Source organism: Lutra lutra, chromosome 1 (genome assembly GCF_902655055.1).
Source record: "Lutra lutra chromosome 1, mLutLut1.2, whole genome shotgun sequence".
NCBI lineage: Eukaryota > Metazoa > Chordata > Mammalia > Carnivora > Mustelidae > Lutra > Lutra lutra.
In genome coordinates, this window is record NC_062278.1 from 83,271,953 (window position 1) to 83,289,259 (window position 17,307).

General features: G+C 39.0%; 1 protein-coding gene across 6 annotated transcripts in view; it reads left to right on the forward strand.

Annotated features, from left to right (window-relative positions):
• Window positions 1-13,456, forward strand: part of LEKR1 (leucine, glutamate and lysine rich 1) — a 197,134-nt gene extending 183,678 nt beyond the window's left edge. For all 6 annotated transcript variants that reach the window (XM_047728734.1, XM_047728752.1, XM_047728744.1 and 3 more), the window contains one exon: window positions 12,349-13,456. In XM_047728734.1, the coding sequence (XP_047584690.1) occupies window positions 12,349-12,834 (486 nt within the window). In that variant the 3' untranslated portion in view covers window positions 12,835-13,456. The remainder of the gene's footprint in view (window positions 1-12,348) is intronic.
• The last annotated feature ends 3,851 nt before the right edge of the window (window positions 13,457-17,307 follow it).

Below are 17,307 nucleotides of genomic sequence, written 5' to 3' on the forward strand. Positions count from 1 at the left end.
TAGAATGAAGATAAATTAATGGTCTAATAAGGAAGCTAATTAAGGACAGGAAAGCCCTATTCTCTTCAAGGGGTCAGACAATGGGTGGACTTTGCTTTTAATTGTTTGAAGAATGTTCTCAAGGATAGGAGGAAAGCCAGAGCCTCTGAAGGGCAAATGGGCATCCCTGCATGAATTATTGGAGAGTGTCCACAGAGACAGCGGGGGTCAAGAAGGTGAAGCAATGAGAGGTGCAGGTGAATAAGAGGAAAAAATGGAACGTAAAACTGAATGGGAAATGTGAATGAGAAAAGAGGGCCCATGAAAATTTTTCATAGGGAGAAGACACATTTAAAAAAAATTGAAATAATTTTTTTAAGATGTTATTTATTTATTTAACAGAGAGAACACAAGCAGGGGAAGCAGCAGAGGGAGAGGAACAAGTAGGCTCCCCGCTGAGCAGGGAGCCAGATCCAGGGCTCCATCCTAGGACCCTGGGATCATAACCTGAGCTGGAGGCAGAGGCTTAACTAACTGAGCCACCCAGGCATCCCTGAAATATTTTTTTAAGGAAGAAAGAAGTCAGAAAAGAAACTTAGTATGTTAAAGAACAGAACATCATCATTTAAAACCAGGTTAAAATAGATCACATGCTTCTTGCTGCCAGTTTTCCTTCCTACTAGCTTTATATGAGTCCTGTCAAGATAGTGTGGCCCCGCCCCACTCCACTGTCAGGTGTCTTGTTGTAATCCAGAGGAAGAATGTGGTAAGTCCAAAAGTTTTAAAAGCTATCAATTTCTCTAATCATCTAATGAAACTCAAAGACATTCAAAGATAAAAAGGAATGTTCTTGATTAAACTTGGAGAATTGAATACATATGTTTATCTATGCTTCATCTCAAAACAGCACTAAAATGACAGTGTGAATACATCCATAAGGAAAAGAGAACAGGAGAAGAAGGAGTTGACATCAGATGAAAGAGATATTGACCAAATTTTGGAAAATAATTCAGAAGTAATTAGTAGACTGTAGGATGTTAAAACCTAATGCCTGTGGGGATTGGGGTGAACCCCTAAAAGGATTATGTGACACAGCCCTGGAAAGGCTCAGGAATTGGAGATACCAGAACCTTCTGAAAGAGAGAAGAGTGGATCTGAAAATGGGATTGTATGAATGTAAAAGGAACAGATAGATCCTCATATGCCCTCCCTAACCCCTAAGCAACCCTCACTCACCATTCTGGCAGGATACCAAAGATTTACATTCTAGAAAAACTGAATGTGAGAGGCTTTGGACCTGAGGTTACAGAACAGCAGAATGTGGGAGAAGGCTGGAATGAAAGTCTTTATCTTGAAGAGTAAGACCTCCTCTTCCACTTTACCCATTTACTTACCAGAACACAGACAACTGGGTTTATATATCAACAGCTAGGAAATTGGAAGTGCCCTCTCTGGAGAAATGAGATGGCTCAAAAGACAAGACAAGACAAGACCTATGGATCCTGATAATTGGGGTCTCCCAGTGCAATGACGATAATCATGTCTTATCTACCCACTAAGAAGTATAGCAAATCAATAAGCCCCCACATAAACTCTCATGTAGCTTCCAATAACACTTTGGAGACTCATTTTTAAAAACATGAACAGCCAAAAGACCACCAAAAGTTTTAGAAATACCTCTAATCTGAGACAGAAACAAAGATCAAACAGATAATTAAAAAAGAACTCAGAAGAAAAAGATACAAAATAATGCAGGGAGAAAATGTGAGCTTCAAAAAGAGCATAATTAATATCCTCAGAGAGAAAAGAAAAAATATTGCATCCTTAGAACATGAGGAGGAGGCTATGAGTAAAGAGTAAGAGTAACTATTAAGATATAAGAGCTGAAGTAAAAAAATCAATACTTGGGTTAGATGATAACGATGAATAAATTTTCCAGAAAGTAGAAGAAAGCGAGGATGTGGAGAAAGGGGAACCCTCCTACACTGTTGGTAGGAATGCAAGCTGGTGCAACCACTCTGGAAAACAGCATGGAGGTTCCTCATAAAGTTGAAAATAGAGCTACCCTACGAGCCAGCAATTGCACTACTGGGTATTTACCCTAAAGATACAAATGTAGTGATCCGAAGGGGCACGTGCACCTGAAGTTTTATAGCAATAATGTCCACAATAGCCAGTCTATGGAAAGAACCTAGGTGTCCATCAACAGAAGAATGTATAAAGAGGATGTGGTGTATATATATATATGTGTGTGTGTGTATGTATATGTATATGTACACACACACACACACACACACACATATATATATATAATGCAGCCATCAAAAGAAATGAAATCTTGCCATTTGCAACAATGTGGATGGAACTAAAGGGTATTATGCTGAGCGAAATAAGTCAATCAGAGAAAGACAATTATATGATCTCTCTGACACGAGGAATTTGAAAGGCAGGGCGGGAGGCTATGGGGTGGTAGAAAAGGAAAAAATGAAATAAGATGGGATCGGGAAAAAATGAAATAAGATGGGATCGGGAGACAAACCATAAGAGACTCACAAACTGAGGGTTGCTTGGCAGTGGGGAGGTAGGGATAGGGTGACTGGGTTATGGACACTGGGGAGAGTATGTGCTATGGTGAGCGCTCTGAAATGTTTAAGCCTGATGATTTACAGACCTGTACCCCTGGGGCAAATAATACATTATTTATTAACAAAAATAAAAAAATAAAAATAAAAGGTAAAAAAAAAAGTAGAAGAAAAAAGCAGAAATGGAGAAAAGAAAAGAGAATTAGAAGAGATTTGGAAAGAGAGAACAGAGAATGTAAAAGAAAGTTATCCAGAAACTAATCAAGATCATTTCCGGGGCGCCTGGGTGGCTCAGTGGGTTAAAGCCTCTGCCTTCGGCTCAGGTCATGATCCCAGGGTTCTGGGATCAAGTCCTGCATCGGGCTCTCTGCTCGGCGGGGAGCCTGCTTCCCTTCCTTTCTCTCTCTGCATACCTCTCTGCCTACTTGTCTATCAAATAAATTAAAAAAAAGAAAAGATCATTTCCACATACTGAAGGATATACATTTCTATAATGGATGGTAAGGCAACCACATAAAGCACTTCATCATGATATAGCAATACTTAAGGATAAACATGAGTACTTAGAAAGTTTCTGGGCTGGGGGTTGGGGAGGGTGGGGGGAGGGGTGTCACTTAAAAAGGATCAAGAATCAACATAGCCTCAGCATTCTTAACAATAGCAGTAGAAACCAGAAGACAGTGGCTTCCACATTCTGAAGAAAAACTATTTTCAACCTAGAATTCTATAGCCTGCCAAATCAATCAAGCAAGTGTCAAATAAGGATATTCTCAGATATTAGAGTTCTCAAAAATGGTACTTCCCTTTGCAGCCTTTCTTGGGAAGTTATCAGATGATATATGACACCACAATGATGGAACAAAATAAGAAAGGAGAAGATACAGGAATCAGGAAGTAAGAGTTCCAACATAGGAGAGAAATGGAGAGAATCCCTAGGACGATAGTAGGGAGAAATCCAAGAATTACAGCAGGGCACCAGACTTAGAGAACAACCAGGCTGGGTTCGTCAGAAGAACAGAGGATTTTTAGAAGTATGTTTCCAAAAACAAAGAGAAGCTGCTGGATTACCTGGAGAATTTGAACATGTTGAAAATATTTACATTTCTATAAGTGGGTTTGACAAAAAATTAGTAATCAACACCTAGAGCCCTAAGCAGATAAACAGTGGTACAATAATTAACTTTGGAAGGAAGCCATACAAGAAGGAAAATGTAACCGTAGTACACTGCATAGCTCAGGTATACATAATATTTATATATTATAATCATATGAAGTAAAATATAGATTTGATTAAAAAATCATCATGGAGGTTGGGATGATTTTCCAATAAAATTGAGATAGAAATTTCTCCCAGGAAAAGAGAAACATCTTTGGGGGTGACCGTGAAATATCTACTAAGAATTAGAATAGGAAGCTAAATCTTCATTTTCCATTCTATGAAGCTGGTAGATAATGACTTCAAAACTGAAAAATCATGAGATAACCATAATGTTATTATTTAGGAATATGGAAATAAATATCACAGGAAACCGCTTAAAAACCTGAAAAAAGCTGTTTCTGGGACGTAGGACTTGGAAGTATGAAGGAGTGCTTTTTTTCATTATACTGTAGTACTATTTTAATTTTTAAATATGTGTTAGATATTATTTTAATTTAAAAAAATAATTTAAAACAATGGAAAAGAGTAACATAAAAAAGACCTAATAGAAAAAGTGGCAGAGAATAGGATAAAAGACAGTGTTTTAGAACATGTAGCAAGGTTTTTAAAAAATAGATGCTGGGGCACCTGGGCTTGGGTAGTTAAGCATCTTACTCTTGTTTCTGCTCAGGTCATGATCTCAGGGTCATGGAATTGAGTCCCTCTTCTGACTCTGAGTTCACCGCAGTCTGCTTGGGATTCTTTCCCTTTCACTGTCCTTCCCCCTCTGCGCCTCTCCCAACTCAAGTACATGCCTTCTCTCTTTCTCAGTCTCTTTTTCTCTCTCAAAATAAATAATAAAATTTTTAGAAAATAAAAAATAGATGCTAAGAAGAAAAATAGAGCAAAAGGATACTTTCTGAAAGAGAGGTCCTGTGGTCAGAGGACTGTCTGAAGAGATAATATTCAAGCAGACCTAAAGTGAGGACAGGAATATTCCAGGCAAAGGAAATGTGAAGTGTAAAGGCCCTGCAACCAAGAACATCTTGGGAACTTTGGAGAAACCACAGGGAAGTCAGTAAGCATTGCTTAAGCTTAGTGAGCAAGGAGGACAGTGGTAGAAAGCAAGGTTGGAGGGACTAATTCATGTGGAGTCTATGGACTTGCAACAAGGACTTTGGATTGTTCTCTTAGTGTGATGGAAAGCCACCTGGAGATTAGGAACAAGGCAGTGACATGATCTGATTTATTTCTAGAGGATAACTCTGCTGTGGAGAAAATAGGTCGAAGAGAGGCAAAAATGAAAACAGAAGCACCAATTACAAAGCTCTTGAAAAGGTCTAGAAATGCATGTATGGTCATAGTGATGAAAAGGGTGAGAAGTGGCCAGATTCAGGATATATTTTCAAGGTAGAGGCAACAGAAATTGCTGATGGGTTGGATGATGTGAAAGCAGAAAAGGAATCGAGGATGCCAAAGTTTGGAATGTCAGCAACGAAGTGAGTGAAAGTACCATTTACCGAGATGGGAAACATTAGGAAAGGAATGCAACTGGGCAGGAATATCAAGAATTTGATTTGGCACAAAATAATGTTAATGTGTCTATTAGATATCCAGATGGAGGTATTAAATGGTCAGTATGTTCATGGGAAGGCTGACTAGAGACTGATTTTGAGACAACCACATGTAGCTGATACTTAAGTCTTGGTACTGAATGAGATCCCAGGAAATTGAGATAATAGAGAGTTGAGAACAGGCACTCCAACTTTTAGAGACTTCAAGGAGGAGAATCCAACAATGGCATCAGAGAAGGAATATCTAATGAGGAGGAAAGCTGGAAAATACCAGCAAGGACTCTAAGGAGAAAAAGAATTTAAAGAAGGGAGCACGCAACTTCTATGGGGCCACAATCCCTTATACAAATGTTGGTTTCAGATAGGTTTTGAAATTCAAATTATTTCATATTTTAGAAAATTAGTAAATTACCTATGCCCCCAGAGATCTAGGGCGGACCCTCTCACGCAATGACATCAATTATTTCTGCGCTGAAGCATAGGAATAGCACCACTGAGTGATTTTGTTAGATTTAGATTAGATTTTGTTACCAAATATTGTGAGTTACACAAATTTTTCTTCTTAGAGGTTGGTGGATGTCAAAATTTTGGCTAATGGATTGTAGGTGTGTACTTGCTTTCTTGACAATAGCTATTTTTGTTGGTTTTGTTCATTCACCTAATCATCTCTTGGCATCTTGGATATGATTTTGTTTAGAAAACAAAAAAGGAGAGTGCATGAGGTTGCTCTGTAGGGTTACAGACACAGAGAGGTGATAGGAGAAAGTGAAGGAAGAATTTTCCCCACACTATCTACAGTGATTACTTTCTGGAGGGTAGGAAGAGATGGCAGGGTTTCACTTCTTATATTTTTCAAAAATTTGAGGATCATGGATGACTTTAAAATTTGGGGGGTTTTTCAAATATTTTTTGAGAGAATATCTATTAAAAAGGAAAACTCATTTATTTAGGAAAGTTTACTAATCTGGCAACAATGGATCTATGTAAACTCAAGATTAAATTTGAGGAATACATGTTGTTTGCAAACACAGATAGCTTTTTTTTTGTGAGAGGTATTTGCTTAGTTTTGGGATGTGCATATTCTATATTTACATATATTCAATTGATTTAGATAAAATGGTACACATTTCTCTGGTAATCCCATTTATGAGAAAACAAAGTACTAGTTAGTATATCAACCAATGAGTAGTTCTCAACTTTGGGACCAAATACAATTAGAACATCTGAATCTCTTCTCTAACCTCTGGCTCCCCAGGGAGCAGGGGGAGAATTGGGGAAGCTTTTAGGAGTCAGGGGCTATTCCTATGGTCAGTTGGCAGGGAGGATGGGTGACAGCCTGAGAACCTTAATGGTGGGGCATGGGACAGACAGGAGTGTGGTGGTCAGACTGAGAAGCTTCAGCATTTGAGAGGGAGAGCTAAACAAGACTGCCTTTTACACATCGGAGACTCTTTGTCCTGATGCAAAGTATAGATGCCAGAAAATTGACAGAATGAGAAAAAAAAAATGTTTCTATTGTACTGAATTAATATCAATTAAATTCCTAGTAGATTATTGACTTAGAACAATGAATCCTGAACTCTGTGCCTTCATGGGCTCTTTCTCTCCCTTCAGAAAATCTGCTCTTGAAGCATGTTAGTCCAAGGGATTATTTCCCTGTTTCTACTTCTGTTTTGGTGTATTAGTGGTAGTGATTTCGCAGTGCCCATTATGTTTGTAAGTATAGGAGTGCAATTTTATTTTATTTATTTATTTATTTTTAAAGATTTTATTTATTTATTTGTCAGAGAGAGAGAGAGAGAGCGAGAGTGAGCACAAGCAGATAGAGTGGCAGGCAGAGACAGAGGGAGAAGCAGGCTCCCTGGCGAGCAAGGAGCCCGATGTGGGACTCGATCCCAGGACTCTGGGATCATGACCTGAGCTGAAGGCAGCCGTTTAACCAACTGAGCCACCCAGGCATCCCAGGAGTGCAATTTTAGAACAACTGGACTAACATCCATCTATCTTACTTATTTCCTGGAACTATATTCAGATTCTCATTCCTGTCTTACCAAAGGGCCATTTTCACTGTTTTTCTGCAATGTTTTGGACTGATCAGATTAGTTCACCAGAAGCCTTAAATGGAAACCTAGCTCCTACTCATCGTTCTGATTACACTTTTCCCACAGTTTCCCTTTGTCTCCGCTTCCCCCAGGGTTCCCTCCCTTCCCCAGCCCCGAGTTGTTCAGCCATCCACTCACCCTCGACATATCTAGTCTGGGTAGATGAAAACTATAATCTGATCGTTCCATGACTGGTTCAGAACTCACTGGGTATAAAGCACAAAGAAAGACACCCATCTGTGCTCATTCTTCACTGAGGACTTGCTTTCCTGGCATGTTCCCCCAGTGGCCAGATTCAGTTGATTGCCATCGCAAATGGGACTCTCACCTTCAGAGTAATCAAGTTAGCCAGCAAAGCCTTCTCTTGCTTCTTCCACTATTTTTGGAATTGAAAGCAATCCAGCTGTCGCTAAGGATAAAAATGAAAACAAACATAAAAATAAACCACACTTACATTGCAAAGAATGGGGGGAAATTTAAAAAATTGGCTATTTTTTAATATTAGAAATTTCAAACAGATGGCAAGCTAATTTATATTTTCTTTTTGACATTTACTTAGCCAGTGAGAGTGCAATTAAGCCATATTTTAAACCCCCTCAAAGGGCCTTCATCTGAAAATGTTATAGACCCATCTATAGTTAGTGCTCTGCACCATCAACAGAGCTTAAGGACCCAGAAACAGTAGTTCTTTCATGCCCAGGCCACCCTAATCAGGGGGCAGAAGGTTTAGGAACCTCCTCTGTGAAAATAATGGCCTCCTATCCTCCCTACCTCCCATCTTGCCCCACTTGGGGCCATTTTCCCATGTTAGCAAACGGATCTTTCCTTAATGCAAATTTGACCATGCCAGCCCCCTGCTTGAAATGAACCTTTCAATGACTCCATATGGCCCTCAGAATTAAGGTAAAACTCTCGTATTATCATGTTACTAAAGTCCTCTTCAATCTGACCCTGCTCACTCTTCTCTGCCTCAGTCCTGGTCTCTCTTCCCCCTTCTGCGTTCTGCACCCAAGTCCTACTAAGCTACGTGTCATCCCAAGATGTGCCTCTCCCTGTCGCACTGCCAGGCGTTTGCACTCCCTGTCTACTTTGCCTTAGAAAACCCCACTGCCCCTTCTTCACCTGGCTCGTGTCTCCCTTTTCATTTTGACTTATAGTTTAGTTACAACCCACTGAAACCATTTTATCATGCTAAGATATGGCCAAAGATAATTTTACCTGAAACATTTATAATGTTATGGCTTCCCGGATTATTCTCAAGTTCGCCCAGGATTTTCAATCTTACTGCACTTCCGTCTTACACATTTTCCTTATGTTGTTCAATGAAAACACACATTAAAACCCTGTAACAATACACCTTCAAAAACACAGCCCCAAAAGAGACATCTTGCCTAAATCACTGAAAGCAATCTAATCACAAGTGAATGGTTCTTTTCCATACATGATGGAATTTTCCAGTAATGTGCCTTACTGACTTACTTATTGGCCCCATCCACGTGTGCTCTTCTCATGCCCTGTCACACACAGTCCACCCCTGAAATAGCAATCCTCTCAACTTGATGTGTTCTATTTCCATTTTGTTACTCCATAGTTGAATAAATTATAACATCTGAATTGCCTGTTGTACAAAACTGAGTTGTAACATCAATTTTAAAAGAGGATGGTAGCAGGGGAATCTGGGTGGCTCAGTTGGTCAAGTGTCTGACTCTTGATTTCAGCTCAGGCCATGATATCCAGAGTTGTAAGATCAAGTCCTGTTTCAGCCTCTGCTTTGGAGCCTGCTTAGGATTCTCTCTGAAGAATCCCTCTCTCTCAGCAACCCCGCCCCCAAAAAAGAGGAGGTAGCAGAGGATATGCAGATATTGTGAGATTCACCTGAGATTTCATAGCGTTTGTGGCAAAGACAAAAATAGAAGTTCTAACTGCAGGCTTTTTTCAGTTGAGAGGTCCTCCTGGCTTGGAAATAATAGAAGAAAGAGAAATAGTCCTTTGTACTGGAAGCTAATAGCCTTGAAGAAGGATGAGTTCCAGAGCAGTGGGCCCCAGACCAAGATGGTCAGCAGCCCTTCCAAAGTTCAGTCTGGAGTTGGCGGGCACTTTGCTCCCATTAGACTTGCTATGGGGACATCTTTGGGTTCACTCCACCTTTTCATTTCCCCCTTCAGTAGAGTGTCACTTGCCTAAAACAGCTTTTAAGTGACTTGCTTAATGGATGTTTTCCATAGAACACTGCTCCCTTCCTTTCAGACTTCAATTTAATTTTAGTAAATGGATTGAATTTTCTTTTTCTTTTAATGAGAGCTCTTGTCATAACATCACCCATCACGTTATCCTTCCATATTGGTGGACCTATTATTCATGTCACCAATTTGTTGACCTCATTAGTTAACTGCTATTCACTCTTTTACATATTCAAATAAACTTAAGTCTTTCTTACAGCTTTCTTAATCAGGGGATTTTTTATACAAAGATATTGGAAACCTCTTATATCTAATCACTTCAACACATTTTGCCAGCTAACTCACTAGTAAAGAGAAAATAATACATTGATAGTTGTGCCTTTTAAAATAAAGTTTAGATTATGTTTAGAAAACTTGGGCAAAACCAAATGTCTTTTTTTTTAATTGTTTCCGTGTCATAGAACAAAATGGTACCTGCTTGATATAACTAATTAGACAATTCATTTAGGCCTGGGCAGCTGGGAGCAGGGCTCTGGAAGCAGGCAAGACCCTGCCACTTCAGAGCTGGGTTACTCTCAGCAAGTCACATAAGCAGTGGGGCTTCTGTGTCTTTTCTTGTCAAATATAGTTGTTGAGAGCAGGAAATGAGATGACACCTAACGTAGCAACTGATTAATCTTCTCTAGCCCTCCCTCCCTTACCTTTTCAACAAGAATTTCAGGTAGAGTTAATGAAAACCAGAAGAGAAGGTCACAAACATCATCCTTGGTCTCCAATTCCTCAAAAAACAAACAAACAAACAAAAACACAAACCCAAAACAAGAAAACAACAACAACGATAACAACAACAAAAGAACCTAATTGGAACAACAACCCCAACCTAACTGGAACCAAATACTTAACCCTCATGATTTTTAAAAATATGTGATTATAAGGACACATATGTGTGTTGCTAATATATGTAAATGATGAGACTTTGACCCTGACATGCTGCTGATTTTAGAGAAAATTATGGAGCAACTGTTAATCTGGAATTGTGCCATATTCTTCAATGCTGATTACCAAATTTGGAATTGAATAGAATTCTGATCATAATCACAAGAAACTCAAATACACAAGATACTACTTTCTTGGATACTTTGTTATTTAGTTCCACTGACAACAGATTAGTCAGGAAAGCCTTAGGAAGATACTTCCTGCTGAGAGTCAGAGTTGGGAATGCCTTGGATAGTTTTACAAACACAATAACCTGACAGAAATTCACTTTAGTCAAAGACTCCTATAGCACAATCATTTTAATTGTGAGCTACCTTGAAGTAGCTACGGTGAAGCTACCTTGTTTACTGTACAATCTCTTTTTTGACATCAGACAGACATGAACGTCAGGAGGTTAGAAAGGTCCAAGACTTAATTCTTACCATGGGCCTTGAAGTAATTTGGATGAATTCCATAGATGAAAGATGGGTAGCTCTTTAACTGAAACCGTATAGTCACAGAATTGGAAGAGGCCTTAGTGATCTCTAGTCTAATCACACATTTGAAGCTTGAATTTGCTCCAGTATATCCCAGTCATGTGAGAGTCAGCCTTTCAGAGTATCCTCTGGATGGCTCTGGCTATTAAAAAGTTATTCCTTATCTTCAACTCCATAGCTTTTGCCCTTGGCTCCAAATTCTGTTAAGAGACATAAAAAAATAAAGGCTCTGCTCAAACTCATGAGGCTGCAGACTTCTTGAGAGCAAGTATTATATCCACTACAGTTTCTAGTGACTTGACAAATGATTGCTGAATGGAATTAAAAGCAAAAGATGTTCTTTATTTTGATATATATCTTTTTTTTAAGATTTTATTTATTTATTTATTTGACAGAGAGAGAGAGATCACAAGTAGGCAGAGAGGCAGGCAGAGAAGGAGGAGGAAGCAGGCTCCCTGCTGAGCAGAGAGCCCAATATGGGGCTCAATCCCAGGACCCTGGGATCATGACTTGAGCCGAAGGCAGAGGCTTTAACCCACTGAGCCACCCAGGAACCCCTATTTTGATATATATCTTACAAAATAGCAAATGATCAGTATATTTAAGTTCTACTGAGAAAGCCTTGTATAAAGTAACTGATTTTATTATTTAAATATCATGGCTGATATGTTCAATTCTTTCAGTCTTATAATTCAAGCAATTTTATCCTATATATTGCAATTTACCTTCATTGTAAAATAACATACTTGCCCCTACAGATATTAGCTATTACACATCACACTTGCCAACAAGCTGAAACCCCACTAAAGTAGCCATCAGAAGTTCTGGGTTCCAGCCCCAGCCCCCCCACTACCCATCTGAGTGGTCCTGGCTCTTGTTTCCTATTCTGCAAACTGCAAGGGTTGAACCGGATGTCCTCTTAAAGTTCTTTCCTGCTTCACAAATCATTCGCATTTTTGACTTGTCTGTCCCATGTGGCAGAGTATCCACAAAGACAGTCAAAGACTGGGGCGCCTGGGTGGCTCAGTGGGTTAAGCCTCTGCCTTCAGCTCAGGTCATGATCTCAGGGTTCTGGGATCGAGTCCCGCATCAGGCTCTCTGCTCACAGGGAGACTGCTTCCCCCTCTCTCTCTGCCTGCCTCTCTGCCTACTTGTGATCTCTCTCTGTCAAATAAATAAATAAAATCTTAAAAAAAAAAAAAAAGACAGTCAAAGACAAGGCTTCTGATTTCTGATTCAATTCTCTAGTTACATTGCCAATAACTCTCCATATGTACAGTTTAAAGCTAGGGATGCATTCCCCCCTCTTTTCTCGTTTCAGAACACTTTTCTTCAGGAAACAGTGAGGAGGGAGTGCGAAGAACGCTTTGAACTGACAGAGGCTTTGAGTCAAGCCAGAGAACAGCTCCTGGAGTTCAGGAAACTCAGTGGAAGTTCACCTCTATCACCGTGTTCCCTTAGCCAGGGCAGCCTAACCTCCTCTGCTGTAGTGGTCAGTAATCAGGGAGAGAGGAGCCTTACAAGACTGAACTCTGGAAAAGGAATCAAAATCCCCAGCCTGCACAGAGTGTCAAAACCCGCCACTTCCCCAACCTCGCCTCAGTCCAAGAGGCTCAGCGGCTCAGGTTTGCCCACTGTCCCCCAACCCCATCCTCCTCCCAGGGGTCGAGCATCTTCAGTAAATGAGACCAGACAAAGGCTGGCCACCATTCTTCGGAGGAGACTGAGTCAGCAGGGATCGGTCCAGTCAGGAGCAGCTCCCCCCAGCACACCTGGTCTTCCCCAGCGGGCCAGAGATGCACGGTGACTGAGGATGACAAAGGTCAAATTATTATCGCAGATCAAGAATGTGTGTTTATAGATGTTTTTAATAAGATAATTGGGAAAATTAGGAATTGTGAAGCCACATTTTCTAAGAGATCTTTGAAGTTGCCACAGATAATGATATTGTTGATATTCCAGAGGGCCAGTGTCCATATTTCTATATTGCATCTTTAGGTGTGGTCTATGAATATACCCTTTTAGATATCATAGGTGAAAATTTTCACTCATGGCATCTTTGCTATATATATATATTTTTTTTGCACCATTACAAGCAGATATATTTCCACAAAAAATTAGATTGTATTGGTTCTGTCAGTGTTTGTTCCTTTGTTTGTTGAGCTGAATGGGTGAAATAGATGTAATTCATATTTCCAAATAGAAAACAGAAGTACTTTAGTCCTACATTTGATAATTTCCAAAGTGTTTAGTTCAAATATTCACAGAATTCATCATCATCATAGAAACCTCTTTTTTATCTTGCAGTCTAATTGGTTAATTCAGTTTCTTTTTAGGCCAGAAGTAATGATAGGTAAGGTATCCTTCAAGAAGGCAGTCTTCCCTGTGAACTTGGGACCTTCTAGGAAAAGGGACAGCAACTCCAATTCAAGAAAGATTTTCTACATTTTTAGTAATCACAATCAGATTTTTATTTGATGCTCATATCCTTCAACCATTGGGAAAAGAACTAATTCAAGACTGTTCTATAGAGATACATAGTGCTAATTTGGGGTTCACATTTTATTACTCCCCAAGATGGGTGGCTAGTTAACATATTTTCTGTTTTCAGAGTGAAAAATTAAAACGAGCAACCAAATCAGCTATTTTAAGTTAAAAAGCTTCAGGCCCCTCCTGTTTCTTAAAATACAACTCTTTACTTTAAGCTAATGTTTGTCTGTCTTTTCCCCCCTTGAAACTGAAACGTATTTTTCTTTCAGGACTGACTTTACTTAAATCCTTCATCTGATTCTATCAGGGACAACCAGGCTTCTTACTCCTGGATAAGGATATAGTAACATGAAATATGGCACATAAAACTCTCCTCTGTTTGACTATCATCTTGATGAGAAAATCCAAAGGCACTTGGAATCCTTCCCATCTGGAAAAAAAAAAGTAAAGCTACTAAGTAAATTCAGATTTATGTCTAATCTTTCAAAGGATTAGTCTAATCTACCAGTACAGTGTTTTAACCTCAAAAAAAAAAAAAAAATTCCCTATCAAGTCTGCTGATTTCCCTGACTAGTTTGAGTACATCTTGTATTAAGACTTAGAATGCTGAGTGTTGCTTTACAGAGACCAGAATTCCTTATAATGGCATTTGAAAAGAGAATAAAACATCATAGAATAGTGACCCCCAACCATCTCTTTCCAAATAAGGAATAGATGTCCAAAGAGGTCTGACTTGGCTAAAGCAGCATGGCTAATTAGTGACAGAGCTAAAACCAGACCCCTATTAACTGACCCCAACTTTCCCCCTCGCTTTTCCACTCATCAGATTCCCCAGCCTCCATCACAACAGAAGCCCTACATAGTATTTACCTAATATTTTCTTTAAATGCACTCACTTTTTAAGCTTAAAGTTATGTAAAAAGAAAACTTGACCCAAGAAAGAATAACTGTAAAGTAATGAGTTTGATTTGCTAGGTGTATTTCTTCTAACACTTTAAAATACTAAATGTTAATTGGTGTACCCCCTAAAATCATCTCATATAATGACAGTAGTACTCATGCCACACTCTGGGAACCTCGATGCTTCTGGTCTGGTATTTGCAGGTTTATTGCAAGTACCAGTGACATAAGGTAGACGGCAAAACTAGTGAAAACTTTATTAAGCCTACAAGAATATTTGGGGCAGCCGTCTTTGTCATCAGATGATACACGTTTTTCCAATTTTTGCAGTTTCAGCTCTCTTCAGGAGCCATGGGGATATATTTTTCCCAAAATGTGAACAGATTTAAATTTGTAAAGAAAGTCACACGTAAGCGTTTCTAAAGCGATGTAAAGTGCAAAACCTGGTTTCTTGGTTTGCTGTTACACTCTTGCATTATAATGAGTAATTATGTCAATAATCTTTCTGAGGATAGAATCAGGATGGGCAGTAAGGCTGTGTTATAGTCCACAAGTATATTAGAAAGGTAAGTTCATGGATAAACAGAGGGACAATATTTACATTTGTTTCAAACTAGACCACTTGCATGGCGCCATCTAAGTTATGTGCTGGTATCTTTTAAAGAAAGACAAAGGAAAGAGAATCACATTACTGTATGTAAAGAGGGTGTTAAGGACACAGACTCCTAGATTTTCTCACTGATAAGCTAACTCTTGCCATGAAACAGTATCAGGAATGTCAAGAAAGGAGTGAACATTATAGTGAATTAAAGCTCTCAAATGCATGTAATGCATATTAATTTAAGTCTATAGTTTTCATTTCTCTCTCTATATATGTTTTCCATGACCTCAATGGAAGGATTGATAGGTACAAAAAGAAAAGAATGTCACAGAAAACATTCCTTACAGAATTATATCGTATTTGTTTTTTCTTCTTAAACTAGTATTGGTAGACAAAGATGGGAGAATTCTTCTATAGTTAACATAGATTTCTCAAGTAATTTATGAAAGTTTTATTGAATTAAATTACCATATTTATACTTAGTCAGAATTACTTAAAAGTTATATTTCCTGGCAATGAAACTGACTAAAAGAGGCATTTATGTTGAAAATTATGTAAAACTAAAATTTTTTTGATGTTCTGTTAGTCTGAAAACATTTTTATAATATTACAGATCAATTATAGCTAATTTCTTTGATTATGAAACAAGTTTTCTCAAGCTTCATCTTGTAATATTCTTACAATTATTATAATATTGCATTGATAGAGCAACCTAAGTAACCCAAAAGGGTTAATGCACTGGAGCTGAAAATTCCTGACCATCATATTGTATTTAATGGAGCACAAAAAAGCAATTTAATATGTACCCAAGTTCAAAAATCCTACAAGTATAGCTATTTTTTTTTACTTTTTCACTTTTATATTTTAAGAAAATAACGTATGTCCACTGTACCTTGCACAAGACACCTTTGATGGCTCCCCAAGACATGATAGACAATAATGGCACCATTCCTAAGGTGGTGTCTATGGTATATTCAGGAAGAAATTCTACTTTTCCTTTTGAAAATATTAACCCTATATAGCGATAAATTGTGAAGCCCATATAATTAGGTTGCATCTTTAGAATCTTAAATAATGTCATCTTGGTTTATTCTTTTTTTTTTTAAATTTTTTATTTTTTCAGCATAACAGTATTCATTATTTTTGCACCACACCCAGTGCTCCATGCAATCCGTGCCCTCTACAATACCCACCACCTGGTGCCCCCAACCTCCCACCCCCCACCCCTTCAAAATTCTCAGATCGTTTTTCAGAGTCCATAGTCTCTCATGGTTCACCTCCCCTTCCAATTTCCCTCAACTCCCTTCTCCTCTCCATCTCCCCTTGTCCCCCATGCTATTTGTTATGCTCCACAAATAAGTGAAACCATATGATAATTGACTCTCTCCGCTTGACTTATTTCACTCAGCATAATCTCTTCCAGTCCCGTCCATGTTGCTACAAAACTTGGGTATTCATCCTTTCTTTTTTCTTTTTCTTTTTTTTTTTTTACAGCTTTATAAACATATATTTTTATCCCCAGGGGTACAGGTCTGCGAATCGCCAGGTTTACACACTTCACAACACTCACCATAGCACATACCCTCCCCAATATCCATAACCCCACCCCCTCTCCCAACCCCCTCCCCCCATCAACCCTCAGTTTGTTTTGTGAGATTAAGAGTCACTTATGGTTTGTCTCCCTCCCAATCCCATCTTGTTTCATTTACTCTTCTCCTACCCCCTCAACCCCCCATGTTGCATCTCCTCTCCCTCATATCAGGGAGATCATATGATAGTTGTCTTTCTCCGATTGACTTATTTCGCTAAGCAGGATACCCTCTAGTTCCATCCACGTCGTCGCAAATGGCAAGATTTCATTTCTTTTGATGGCTGCATAGTATTCCATTGTGTATATATACCACATCTTCTTTATCCATTCGTCTGTAGATGGACATCTAGGTTCTTTCCATAGTTTGGCTATTGTAGACATTGCTGCTATAAACATTCGGGTGCACGTGCCCCTTCGGATCACGACGTTTGTATCTTTAGGGTAAATACCCAGCAGTGCAATTGCTGGGTCATAGGGTAGTTCTATTTTCAACATTTTGAGGAACCTCCATGCTGTTTTCCAGAGTGGTTGCACCAGCTTGCATTCCCACCAACAGTGTAGGAGGGTTCCCCTTTCTCCGCATCCTCGCCAGCATCTGTCATTTCCTGACTTGTTAATTTTAGCCATTCTGACTGGTGTGAGGTGATATCTCATGGTGGTTTTGATTTGTATTTCCCTGATGCCGAGTGATATGGAGC